General features: G+C 41.8%; 1 protein-coding gene across 1 annotated transcript in view; it reads left to right on the forward strand.

Moving 5' to 3' along the window:
• The window catches only part of UBXN7 (UBX domain protein 7), a 77,548-nt gene that overhangs the window by 13,539 nt on the left and 49,983 nt on the right, over positions 1-14,026 (forward strand). The window contains exon 2 of the mRNA XM_033213208.1: positions 12,502-12,649. Within this exon, the coding sequence (XP_033069099.1) occupies positions 12,502-12,649 (148 nt within the window). The remainder of the gene's footprint in view (positions 1-12,501; positions 12,650-14,026) is intronic.

Genomic DNA, 14,026 nt, shown 5'->3' on the forward strand with positions numbered 1-14,026 from the left:
TCACTGTTCCTTGCCTTACATCATTTAGCCCTCCTTACTTTTCAACGTCTTCCCTGTCAGTTAACCTTCACTTCTTCGTATTCCTCTGTGTAGCTCAGTGGTAGTGTTATAGGCAATTACAGTAGGACAGTTCTATCCATTCCAGAAGTTTAACACTTTTAGTTGCCTTGCTGACAAATTACCGCAAATTGAGTGGTTTAACACACATTTATTCTGTCATGGTTCTGGAGGCTGGAAGTCTGAAATGAAGGTTCGAGTAGTCTTTTGGGGGACATTTTTCAGTCCACCACATCACCCCTGGCTTCTCTCCACGAAATTCCAGTAGTGTCCCCAACTCCCCAGGCATGAAACACCAGAAATGGTCTCTCATGTTACTGAATGCCTCCAGGGCTTTGACACTGAGAACCACTGGAACCTTTAATTCTCTTTCAGTTAGCTCCTGTTTCTAAAATGATTCACTAAGTGTTACGCTAAGAACAACTGATGATACAGGAACAGATGGCTTAGTTTGGCTTTATTTAAGAAAGTGAATGGTATACTTTGCTTCATGGACTTCTTTCTAACACTACCTTTGTTAAGACTTACCAAGATTTAGCATGTGCTTCCTTTTTAAAAAATCTGTGTGTGTAGTGGCACTTTTTTTGGAAAGCTCTTGCAGGTCACTGTCCTGACAGAATCCAAAGATGGAAGTCATCCTGTCACATTATTTATTTATTTATTTAGAGATGAGATCTTGCTCTGTTGCCCAGGCTGGAGTGTAGTGGCATGATCTTGGCTCACTGCAACCTACACCTTCTGGGTCCAAGTGATTCTCCCACCTCGGCCTCCCTAGTAGCTGGGACTACCGACGCCCACCACCAGGCCCAGCTAATTTTGGTTATTTTTAGTAGAGATGGGGTTTCGCCATGTGGGCCAGGCTGGTCTCCAACTCCTGGACTCAAGTGATCCTCCCACTTTGGCCTCCCAAAATGCTGGGATTACAGGCATGAGCCACCACGCCTGACCTCAGATTGTTACCTTTCTACAGTCTTCACGCAACCATTTAATGTGAGAACCTAACCATCTCAGGAATGGTTAGGTATGGTAGCACCATCTCAGGATATGCTCCCTAAAGGTTAGGTTCTCACATTAAATGGTTGTGTGAAGACTGTAGAAAGGATGGCAAAATAGTCTTTCCCCATCCTCTAACTCTGGACCCTGAGTGTTGACATCATCTGCCCCAAAATATTACAGTTGTTATTTCCTTTACTATAGTTTTATTTGTTGTGCATTGTAATGCCATTCGCTGTAGAATCCTTTTAATAAATTCTCTTGTAATGTTTAACTCTATAGACCTATGAATCTTAGAAATTTTAGAATACATACTGTACTTCTCTTTAGTTTTCTACTGCCTTTATATCAGCTCTCAATGCTTCTCAGTCACACTGGAGTGCTGTTACAGATTTCTTTGAGGCAGATCCCTTGCATGTATCATTTTGTTCTCTATGCATACCATTCACTTTCTAGTGTAATAGTTTTTTGCTGTCTTCATTGTACCGCTCTTAAAAAAAATGAGTGTTTAACTCGAATGAGACACATGTTCATAGCATCAGATGAGTGAGAAAAAGAAAAATGAGATGTTTTTCTCTGCCTGTTTACTGTCAAAAATGTATTTCTCCATAAGCTATATATATTCACACTTTATACGTCCATGTCATTTATATATAGAGTACTGTAAACTTGGGACTGTCTGTCTCCCTCCCTCCCTCCCTCCCTCCTTTCCTTCCTTCCTTCCTTGCCTTGTCTTCTTTTCTTTCTTGAGACGGAGTCTTGCTCTGTCGCCCAGGCTGGAGTGCAGTGGCATGATCTCGGCTCACAGCAACCTCTGCCTCCCGGGTTCCAGCGATTCTCCCACCCCAGCCTCCCGAGTAGCTGGGATTACAGACTCCTACCATCATGCCCAGCTAATTTTGTGTTTTTAGTAGAGACAGGGTTTCACATGTTGGTCAGGCTGGTCTTGAACTCCTGACTTCAAGTGAGCCACTGTGCCTGGCCAGTCTATTAATAGCTAACTGCTGATTGAGAGGTGTCCCAAGTTCTTTAATGTGAATTTTCTTTTTTTTTTAAGAGACAGGATTTTACTCTGTCACCCAGGTTGGAGTGGTATGATCATAGCTCACAGCAGCCTCAAAACTGCTGGACTTAAGCAATCCTTCCACTTCAGCCTCCCGAGTAGCTGGGACTATAGGCACTTGCCACCACGCCTGGCTAATCTTTTTATTTTTTGTAGAGATGGGGTTTTTTACCATGTTGCCCAGACTGGTCTCAAACTTGTGAGCTCAAGCAGTCTGTCTGCCTCTGCCTTCCAAAGTGCTGGGATTACAGTGTGAGCCACCACACCCAGCTGAATTCTCTTAATTCACAGTGGCACTTCATGAAGTTGATAAATCCCCATTTTATAACTGAGGAAACTGATGCCTAGCGAAATTAGTAACTTGCTCAGAGTCACACTAGTGAATGACAGAAGTAGGAGTCAAACCCAGGTTTATCTGAGTAGTTTCCAGGCTCTTACTAAATCATGTCTATTCTGTATTCCTTAGCATGAGTACAGAAGGGAATTTGAAGAATATTTTCTCTTTGTTACTGGGCATAAGACAGGGCAGAGGCAGGCCGGGCGCGGTGGCTCATGCCTGTAGTCCCAGCACTTTGGGAGGCTGAGACGGGTGGATCATGAGATCAGGAGATCGAAACCATGCTGGCTAACGCAGTGAAACCCCGTCTCTACTAAAAATATGAAAAAATTAGCCAGGCGTGGTGGCGGGCGCCTGTAGTCCCAGCTACTCTGGAGGCTGAGGCAGGAGAATGGCGCGAACCCGGGAGGTGGAGCTTGCAGTGAGTCGAGATTGCGCCACTGTACTCCAGTCTGGGGGACAGAGCGAGACTCCATCTCAAAAAAAAAAAAAAAAGGCAGGGCAGAGGCAAAGGTTTTTATACATTAATTTTAACTTCTTGCTGTGTCTGTGGCTCCAGGTGCTTAATGTCTTTTCATGCCCTAAGTTGCCCTCACGTGGTACTGCAGGCCTTTCTTACCTCTTCCCTGAAAGGCACTTGTGACACTAAAGCTACTTATATCCCTCTTCTTCTAAATTAACACCCTTTTTCTCTATGTATCAACTCTAAATTCATTGTTGCTAGCTTCTAAGAGAAGGCAATGTGATTGAATTAATTTAGATTATGAAATGATTGATACATCCTTAACTCTAGTAAGTCTTCATATTTTTAAATAGGATGTTTGTTTACCCAAATTAATCTCTGAATTGGAAGTATTTTAGGCAGCATAATAACATGAAAAAAAAAAATAGGCACTTAGGAAAAGACTTTTGGGCTAGGCAGACTAAAATGTTGACAGGCCTGCTTGCTTGAGGATTGACTTCACAAGTTTCTGATTCTCATCAGAACCCACAAATTCTCTAAATGGTTCCCCTGGCAGTGGCATTGGAGTTCTGGTAGGTGAAGGGTGGTGGAAAGGGTGGCAACAATATTTGTATGTAGTGGCATTTTTGAGTTGAATTTCCTTTTTTTTTTTTTTTGAGACAGTCTTGCTCAGTCACCTAGGTTGGAGTACAATGGTGCGATCTCAGCTCATTGCAACCTCTGCCTCCTGGGTTCAAGTGATTCTCCCACCTCAGCCTCTCGAGTAGCTGGGATTATACGCTCCCACCATCATGCCTGGCTAATTTTTGCAGAGACGGAGTTTCACCATGTTGGCCAGGCTGGTCTCGAACTCCTGACCTCAGGTGATCTGCCCCCCACCAGCCTCCCAAAGTGCTGGGATTACAGGCATGAGCCACCATGCCTGGTGTAAGTTGAATTTCCTGTGACCAGATAAGTTTGTGAGTGAAAATAGCCAGCGTTGGTTGCTGTTATGGCAGAAGTGAGTTTAATTTCACCATCAACATGTTCTTTCTGCTTTTTTGTGGTGCTGTAGTGCAGTATGAGCACTTAGACAAGAGCCAAAATAGTGTAAATTTGGCCACTTAATTCTCTGAAAAGGAAGTTCGGTCCATACCTTGAGAAGCTAGTTTTAGGGTTCATTGGGAGGCAGATGTTAACAGATTGTGCATCTCTGCTAGAACAAGCAGCCAACAGTAGTCTTCCTGTAAGAAACCTTTAATTTTCAGCTGCTGTCTAAATTAAAATGGTAGAGTACAGTAGTCACTGAACTTTTTTTTTTTTTTTTTGAGACGGAATCTTGTACTGTCGCCCAGGCTGGAGTGCAGTGGCACGATCTGGGCTCACTGAAAGCTCCGCCTCCCAGGTTCACACCATTCTCCTGCCCCAGCCTCCCGAGTAGCTGGGACTACAGGCGCCCACCACCATGCCTGGCTAATATTTTGTATTTTTTTAGTGGAGACGGGGTTTCACTGTGTTAGCCAGGATAGTGTTCATCTCCCGACCTCGTGATCCGCCTGCCTCGGCCTCCCAAAGTGCTGGGATTACAGACGTGAGCCACCACGCCCAGCCTTTTTTTTTTGAGATGGGAGTCTCGCTCTGTTGCCAGGCTGGAGTGCAGTGGCGCAATCTAAGCTCACCGCAACCTCTGACTCCCTGGTTCAAGTGATTTTCCTGTTTCAGACTCCCGAGTAGCTGGGATTACAGACACATGCCAGCACACCCAGCAAATTTTTTTTTTTTTTTTTTGTATTTTTTTAAGTAGAGATGGGGTTTCACCATGTTGGCCAGGATGGTCTTGATCTCCTGACCTCGTGATCCACCCATCTTGGCCTCCCAAAGTGCTGGGCATGAGCCACCGTGCCTGGCCCACTGAACTTTTATAGACTAGCATTTAAGAAGTATGATAATATGGCCGGGCGTGGTGGCTCACGCCTGTAATCCCAGCACTTTGGGAGGCCGAGGTGGGGAGATCACAAGGTCAGGAGATTGAGACCATCCTGGCCAACACGGTGAAACCCCATCTCTACTAAAAATACAAAAATTAGTTGAGCATGGTGGCGGCGCCTGTAGTCCCAGCTACTCGGGAGGCTGAGGCAGGAGAACCGCTTGAACCTGGGAGACGGAGGTTGCAGTGAGGCAAAATGGCGCCACTGCACTCCAGCCTGGGCAACAGAGCAAGACTCTGTCTCAAAAAAAAAAAAAAAAAAGAAGTATGATAATACAACACAATGTAACTGGAGACAGTGTACAAATATTAGGGAAACACTGAAAACCTCAGGTTTTATGAGTAAGAGTGTGGTAGCATATGTGTCTTGAAATTGTTTATCAAATTTGTGCTGTTTTTGCCCGAAGAATTTGTATTTAGTTGCATAACATAAGGTTGGCTGTGGGGATATTAGAACTTTTCCTTTCCTTCAAAAAGTTGCATTTGTATTTTTGTTTTGATATTTCATTTTTTAAAGTGTTTTATGATATTTAGAATGTTAAATTTGTATATACTACAATTTAACTTTTGGTGCAGCTCCACTGAGAACTTAGGAAGAAGTAACTGGGATGACAAAAGTGAGATCTGCGCTAGTTGAGTGAGCTTTTAAAGTTTGAGAGACAGAAGAGCTAGCAGAGACAAGGGTAGAGATTACGACTCACTGGAAAAGTATATATTTGTTCCTGCTTCAGAGTGAGGAGGGAGGGCAAATGTTCAGAATGTAACAGAAAGGTGGGTGTTTGGTTGGTTGTCCCAACCGCTATCCAAATCATGCAAAGATAGGGCTTTATAAAGTCCTACCAAGGGAACTGCCTAGATGATGCTGGTAGGTCCGTGTGGCTGAGGGGATGATACAGAGGTGAGATGAGAGTAGAGGGATATAAAATGGGAGGGATAAGGAACAAATCTTGTATGCAGCTTGAGAGGGATTAAAACTTTTCCAGTCAGTAAGACAGAACTGTTGAAATAGGAAGATAGACAATTGAACTTACATTATTTTGCTGTGTTGAAGGTACACCCGGCCCTCCATATCCACGGGTTCTGTATTGGTGAATTTAGCCTGTGTATTGAAAATATTCAGGGAAAAGGCCAGGTGCAGTGCAGTGGCACATGCCTTGTAATCCCCAACACTTTGGGAGGCCAAGGTGGGCAGATCACCTGAGGTCAGGAGTTCAGGACCAGCCTAGCCAACATGGCGAAACCCTGTCTCTACTAGACATACAAAATTAGCTGGGTGTGTTGGCAGACGCCTGTAATCCCAGCTACCTGGGAGGCTGAGGCAGGAGAATTGCTTGAACCTGAGAGGCAGAGGTTGCAGTGAGCAGAGATGGTACCACTGCACTCCAGCAAAAAGAAACAAAATATTCAGGGAAAAAGAAAACATTGTTGCATCTCTACTGAACACTTATAGACTTTTCTGTTTATCATTATTTTCTACAGTATAACAACTGTTTACATTGTATTAGGTACAGTGTAATAGCATTTACATTGTATTAGGTGCTATAAGTAATCTAGAGATGATTTAAAGTATAGATTGTTTGCAAATACTGTACCATTTTGTATGAAGAACTTGAACATTCTCAAAGTTTGGTATCCTTGGGCGGTAATGGAACCAATGCCCCATGGATACTGGAGGGGTGACTATGTATCAAAGGAGCCAAGAGGTGTGAGATACAGTAATTCATATAAGAGATGTTGAGGGCTTGAACTGAGACTGTGGCAGTGGACACAGGAAAGGCTGGATAGGAGTGGTATTAACTAGAAGGAACTATAGGCCTCTTTGGTTAACTGATGGGATGTTCACTTGGGGGAGTGAGAAGTCTAAATGTTTCTCAAATTTGAGTAATATATGAAGCTCTTTGGAAAAACCTCCCTGGTCCTGTGTAACTTAAATTACCATATAGACCCCGATAAAAGGCAGACTCCAAATGAAAGGCAATTGTTTTTCTCTAATTTCCCAAAAGGGTGTTTGTTTTTTCAATTTTTAAAATTGTATTAACATATACATAACAAAATTTATCATTTTAACCTTTTTTTGAGACAGAGTTTTGCTCTTGTTGCCCAGGCTGGAGTGCGATGGAGTGACCGCAGCTTTGCACTTTGGGTTCAAGCGCTTCTCCTCCCTCAGCCTCCCTAGTAGCTGGAATTACAGGTGCCCACCACACCCGGCTAATTTTTGTTATTTTTTAGTAGAGACGGGGTTTTACCATGTTGGCCAGGCTGGTTTCAAACTCCTGACCTCAAGTCATCTGCCCACATCAGCCTCCTAAAGTGCTAGGATTACAGCTGCGAGCCACCGTGCTTGGCCCATTTTAACCATTTTTAAGGGTACAGTTCAGTGGTATTAAGTACATTAATAATGTGTAACCATTACCACCGACTCTCTCTATAACTCTTTGTCTTGTAAAACTAAAACTGTATACCCATTAAACAGTAACTCCCTATTCCTCATTCTACCTTCCTCCAGCCCCTGGCAACCATCATTCGACTTTCTGACTGTGATTTTTAGTGCTCTAAATATCTCACATAAGTGGAATCATACAGCATTTGTATTTTTGTGAGTGGCTTATTTCACTTAGCATAATGTCCTCAAGGTTCATTCATGTCAGAATTTCTTTCCTTTTTAAGGCTCTATGATATTCCACTGTATGAATATACTGCTTTAGTTCATCCGTTCATGTGGTGATGGGTGCTTGGGGGCCCCATGTTTTACCTACTGTGAATAATGCTTTATGAAAATGGGCATAGAAATATCTTTTTGAGACCCTGCTTTCAGTTCTCTGGGTGTGTCTCCAGCAGTGAAATTACTGGATCATATGGTAATTCTGTTGTTAGTTTTTTGAGGAATTGCCATAGTTTTCCACCCTAGTTGTACCATTTTATATTCCCATCAAGAGTGCATAGTGGTTCCAGTTTCTCCACATCCTCACCCACACTTGTTATTTTTTGTTTTTTAATAGTAGCCTTTTTAATGGGTATAAGCTGGTACTAAAAAAACAGTTGACTGTCAACTATGTGCGTTTCTAGAGATTTAAGTGAAATGATCAGGTGCTTTCTTGGGTAATTTTTATTGATTTGAAATTATTACATACATTGTATATTCAGGGCTTTTTTTTTTTTTTTTTTGAGATGAAGTCTCGTTTTGTCACCCAAACTGAAGTGCAGTGGTGTGATCTCAGCTTGCTGTAACCTCTGCCTCTTGGATTCAAGAGATTTTCCTGCCTCGTCTTCCCTAATAGCTGAGATTTCAGACGCCTGCCACCATGCCTGGCTGATTTTTGTATTTCTAGTAGAAGACAGGGTTTCACCCTGTTGGCCAGGCTGGTCTGGAACTCCTGAGCTCAAATGATGCACCTGCCTTAGCCTCCCAAAGTACCAGGTTTACAGGCATGAGCCACCGCACCTGGCTGCCTTTTTTCAGTCATATTTTATGAAATGAGTTTATTCAGTTGTTTTCATTTGCACCTTAAATATATATCTTTATCAGTTTTCAGAAAAGGCCATAGCTACTCCATGTCATCTACTAGTTTGTTTGTTTTTGAGACGAAGTCTTACTCTTGTGCCCCAGGCTGGAGTGCAGTGGCTCACTGCAACCTCTGCTCCCAGGTTAAGTGATTATCCTGCCTCAGCCTCCCGAGTAGCTGGAATTACAAGTGCCTGCCACAACGTCTGGCTAATTTTTGCATTTTTAGTAGAGAAGGGGTTTCACCATGTTGGTCAGGCTGGTCTTGAACTCCTGACCTCAGCTGATCCACCTGCCTCGGCCTCCCAAAGTGCTGGGATTACAGGTGTGAGCCACTGTGCTCGGCCATCCACTAGTGTTTTGAAGCATGTTATTTTCACTTCTTTTTAAATCTATCTTAAATCCATTAATCCAGCATATCCGTTTGCTATTTATTTCCACAGTGTAACCATACTGCTTTATAAATTAATTTTAAAACATAAGTATATGCACAAAGTACAAAATTAAATTGTTATGAAAGGGTTGCCACTGGTTTTGACTAAGGCCTACTCCCTCTCTCTCTAGTATATAGCTAATGAGTTAAAGTACTATGAGATATCACTAAGTTTATCAGACATTGATCACATGCAAGCAAGCCTGATGCCAGGTGCTGGGAGATACCAAGGCAAGAAAACCAGTTCCTCTGTTCAAGAACCGTCTATTCTTTTGGGGGAGCCAGAAAATAAACCAGCATTTACTAGTAGTATATCCATGGATATAATAGAACGTTATCTCAGGGATGGGAATGGGCAGGTAGGCTAGTATACAAATCAACAAATAACATTTCTGTTGATTTCAGCGTGCATGAACTAGATGAGGGGATGATGGGGAGGATAAGGGCATTCCAAGCATGTAATGAATTTGACTGTAGTAAACTATGTAGGATGAGAAAGAAGAAAGGCAAAGCCAGAGAAATAAGCTGAGGCCTGATCACAAAGGGCTTTCCAGATCATAAAGACTTGAATTTATACTGCAGGCATCAGAAGAAAGCCGTTAAGGGATATTTTTTGTTTTTGTTTTTTTGAAACGGAGTCTCACTCTGTTGACCAAGCTGGAGTGAAGTGGCACAATCTCAGTTCACTGCAACCTCCGCCTCCCAGGTTCAAGTGATTCTCCTGCCTCAGCCTCCTGAGTAGCTGGGATTGCAGGTGTGTGCCAACACACCTGGCGAATTTTTGTATTTTTAGTAGAGACGGGGTTTCACCATGTTGATCAGGCTGGTCTCGAACTCCTAACCTCCTAACCGCCTACTTTGGCCTCCAAAAGTGCTGGGATTACAGGTGTGAGCCACCATGCCTGGTCGCCATTAAGGGATTTTAAACAGGAGGATGATACAATGAGACTTACATTTTGGAACATACCCTCTGCAGCAAGGTGGAAGATGGAATAATGATCAGTTAGGAGCCTGTCGAAGTAATTGAGGTAAGTATTAAGGATTTGCCTTAGAGACAGTAGTACAGAAGAGAAAACAAATGAGAGACAGTAAGAGTAGAGTTAGCACTTCGATTTCTTGCAGTAAGGATAATGTAGAGTGATAACATGAATTACCCTGCTGCTGAGAAAAACAGTGCTGAAGAATGTATGTATTCAAAAAAATTTTTAAGGCCTAGTGTGGTGATTCACTCCTGTAATCCCTGCACTTTGGGAGGCCAAGGCCGGCGGATCACCTGACGGGCGGATCATCTGAGGTCAGGAGGTCAAGACCAGCCTGGCCAACATGGTGAAACCTTGTCTCTACTAAAAATACAAAAATTAGCCCAGCGTGGTGGCAGGCACCTGTAATCTCAGCCACTTGGGAGGCCGAGACAGGATTGTTACAGTCACATTTCCCATGTGGTCTTGAAAAACTTCCAAGTCAGAAATGTGTTTAAAGTGGTCTCTGGTAGTGCCCGTGGGTGCCTTGAAAAGTCTGTCAAATCATATCCTCTTAGGATGAAATGTACCTTCAACCCAAGCTTCAGAATTCTGCAGATTAGAATTTCAAGGCACATGACATCACAGTAAAAAAATCACAAATCAGACAAAAACTGTGGCACAGTGAGCAAGATCCAGCAGAAACATGAGATAGTGACTTATAGAAACTGTAGAAATTTTATATTTTCCCTTAGTGATTCCAATAAGTTTGGTTAATATGCTTGAAGAAATGAAAGATTGAAATAGAAGTATGAATTAAGGATCTCCAAAACATGATCAAGCAGATGAGGAAGTAAACAAAACAGAACTTCCAGTTATAAAAAATTAGCTGAAATCAAAAACTCAGTGAGCAAGGGAAGAAACAGTTTGGCACAGCTAAAGGGAAAATGTGTGAACTCGAAATAGCATTGAAGAGATTACCCACAATGCACATAGAGAGCTAAAGAGACAATGTGCATGTGAAAGAAAGGTTGAGACATAAAGGTTAGAGTGAAGAGTTGTAACATATATCTAATTGGAGTTACAGAGGAAATAAGTGTGAATGGAGGGTGAGGCAGCGATCAAATAGAAATTGCTGCGACTTTTTCAGAATTGATAAAAGACAATCTTCAAGTGGTAGAGGTCCACTGAATACCAGAGAGGATAAATAAAATCAGCTCTGACAAATCAGAGTGAAATTGCAGAAGGCTAACGACAGAGGGTCTTAAAAGCAACTAGAAACAACAGATTGCTATAAAAACATTTTTCTGTAGTCTGGCAACTGATTTCCCAGCAGCAACAACAGAAGCCAGAGGACATTGGAATGCTGTCTTCAATATTCTGGGAGAAAATAGCTGTCAGCTTTGAAATGGAATACCCAGTAAAACTGTCAGGAATGACAGCGAAATAAAGACATTTTCAGGCAAAAACTTAAGAGCATTTACCATCAAGAGAAGGAGATTCTAAGGGACGTAATTCAGATAGAAGAAAATTCATCCCAAATGGAAAGCTTGAGGTGCTTTTTAGTGGCCATAAAATGTTCAATTTACATTCTGTCATTAGACATTTTTGTTGTTTCCAACTTTTCAATATAAACTGAAGCTATGCTGGACATGTGTATGAACATGTTTATGCATATAGTATTTTATGTAGATTTGATTTTATTTTGACTAGAAGCCGAAATTACTGAGTCAAAAAAGGAATGAGTATTTTTGTTTCTGGAATACATGTTGTAAAATTGTTTTCTTAAAGGACCTTACCAATTTACATTTCATTTAGCAGAGTCCGTTAGCTTTACTTTATTTACAAATGAGTTAGTTTGTAATAGGGACATTTTTAAATGATGAAGATTGACATTTCTTACCAGATTTTGACTTAGTTATGTCTTAGACAAAAAATGTTCCTTCTCACTTGTTTGTCATTGGTATTAAAGATGCCTTTTTTTTTTTTTGAGACAGAGTCTCGCTTTGTTGCCCAGGCTGGAGTGCAGTGGCATGACCTTGGCTCACTGCAAGCTCTGCCTACTGGGTTCAAGCGATTCTCCTACCTCAGCCTCCCGAGTAACTGGGATTACAGGTGCATACCACCATGCTTGGCACATTTTTGTTTTTAGTAGAGACGGGGCTTCACCATGTTGGTTGGGATGGTCTCCAACTCCTGACCTCGTGATCCACGCGCCTCGGCCTCCCAAGGTGTTGGGATTACAGGTGTGAGCTGCTGTGCCCATCCTGATGCTTTCTTTTTAACAGAAATGCTAACTGAAATGTATTCTTTCTAACAAAGCATTTCTAACTTTCTAGAGCGTAGTCTTTCATTTTTCTTTATCTTTTTTCAGCTTATTCCCAAATATATACTTTGGCCATTTAAATAAATGGCCAAAAACAAAAAACAAAAAACAAAAAACAAAAAACAAAAAAACAGAAGTGGCCAAAAAATGCTTTAATATTTAGTTTTTGTTTTATTATGAAGGATGATTACTCTTTAATGCTTCTACATTCTTTTCTAGCTCTGTGTATTTCACTTCAAGAATGTGTGCATTTTTTTCTAGCTCGGTGTATTTCACAAGAAATTCATTCTAAAAGGGAAAAATACTATTGATTTACTTGGGAATTCTAATATGAGCTGAAAAAAGAGGTGGTCTTTTTTTTTTTTTTTTTTTAACGTTTTTCCTGTCTTTTTACTGTTTCAGGTGCAAGTGAAAGTGTAGGAAAACATATGCTTGAAGCGTGCAACAATAATCTGGAAATGGCAGTCACTATGTTTTTGGATGGTGGAGGAATCGCTGAAGAGCCCAGTACCAGTTCAGCAAGTGTCTCTGCTGTCAGACCACACCCAGAGTACGAATTTAATGTGTATTGTCAGGAGCTGTCCATCGCCTAAATTAAGTAGTTGTATTTTTATCAAAGCTAGGTCAATTCTCTGGTTTTGAAATAAATGAAAGGCTGAAAGCCTCTGAAAAAGTATGAAGTGGAAATTTTTGTAGTTACATACGTTCGATTCTTTAGATACTGTCTTGCCTTATTGAATCCTCAAAGGAACCATATAGGCTCTGTGAAGTCAGGGAGATGGGGTTGGTGGGAGTGTGTGGTGCTGCTCTGCTAGGATTGGCCCGTGGCCAGCAGGGCTTGTGTGCCTCATGGCAGCAACAGATAAACAAACAGAAACCTTATTGGATGGCATTATCAACATTTTACCAATAAGGAAGCAGAGGCATAGCCATTTCCCCAAGCTACACAGCATTAAGTAGCAGTAAAGCTCAGATTTCCCAATTATAGATTTTTCTACATTCACAGAAATGTTTTGAGTTGCCATGAAAAATGTTTGAAACTAGGCTGGGCGTGGTGGCTCACACCTATAATCCCGGCACTTTGGGAGGCCGAGGCAGGCTGATCATGAGGTCAGGAGTTCGAGACCAGCCTGACCAACATAGTGAAACCCTGTCTCTACTAAAAAAATAAAAAAATTAGCCAGGCGTGGTGGCGGGTGCCTGTAATCCCAACTACTCGGGAGGCTGAGGCCCAAGAATTGCTTGAGCCCAGGAGGCAGAGGTTGCAGTGACCAGAGATCACGCTGCTACACTCCAGCCTGGGTGACAGAGTAAGACTCTGTCTCAAAAAATAAATACATAAATAAATAAAAATAATACCGTGTAGAGTTTTTTCTGTAAATGTTGGCCATGTATTTCACTCCCAATATAGCTCAGACTTTTAACAGAAATCAGTATGAGAACCTAATACTTAAAAAAAATGTCCAGGCATGGTAGCTCATGCCTGTACTTCTAGTACTTTGGGAGGCCAAGGCAGGAGGATGGCTTGAGCCCAAGAGTTTGAGACCAGCCTGGGCAATATAGCAAAACCCTGTCTCTACAAAAAACAGAAAAATTAGCCAGGTGTGGTGGTGCGCAGCTGTAGTCCCAGCTACTTGGGAAGCTGAGATGGGAGGATCACATGAGCCTGGGAGGTTGAGATTGCAATGAGCCATGATTGTGCCACTGCACTCCAACCTGGATGACACAGAGTGACCCCCGTCTCAAAAAAAAAAAAAAAAAATCAAAAACAAAAAACCACTTAATACAGAAACTTGAATAGCAAATATTCATAGTTGATTTGGGAGAGCATATTTATTCTCATTGTATAAAACATGTTTTCTCAATTGTGTTGAAAAATAGTTTTGGTAAATGAGTATCTTTTCCTAATGAATTCCCCTATATATAT

Source organism: Trachypithecus francoisi, unplaced genomic scaffold (assembly GCF_009764315.1).
Source record: "Trachypithecus francoisi isolate TF-2019V2 unplaced genomic scaffold, Tfra_2.0 Lachesis_group0, whole genome shotgun sequence".
Lineage (NCBI taxonomy): Eukaryota > Metazoa > Chordata > Mammalia > Primates > Cercopithecidae > Trachypithecus > Trachypithecus francoisi.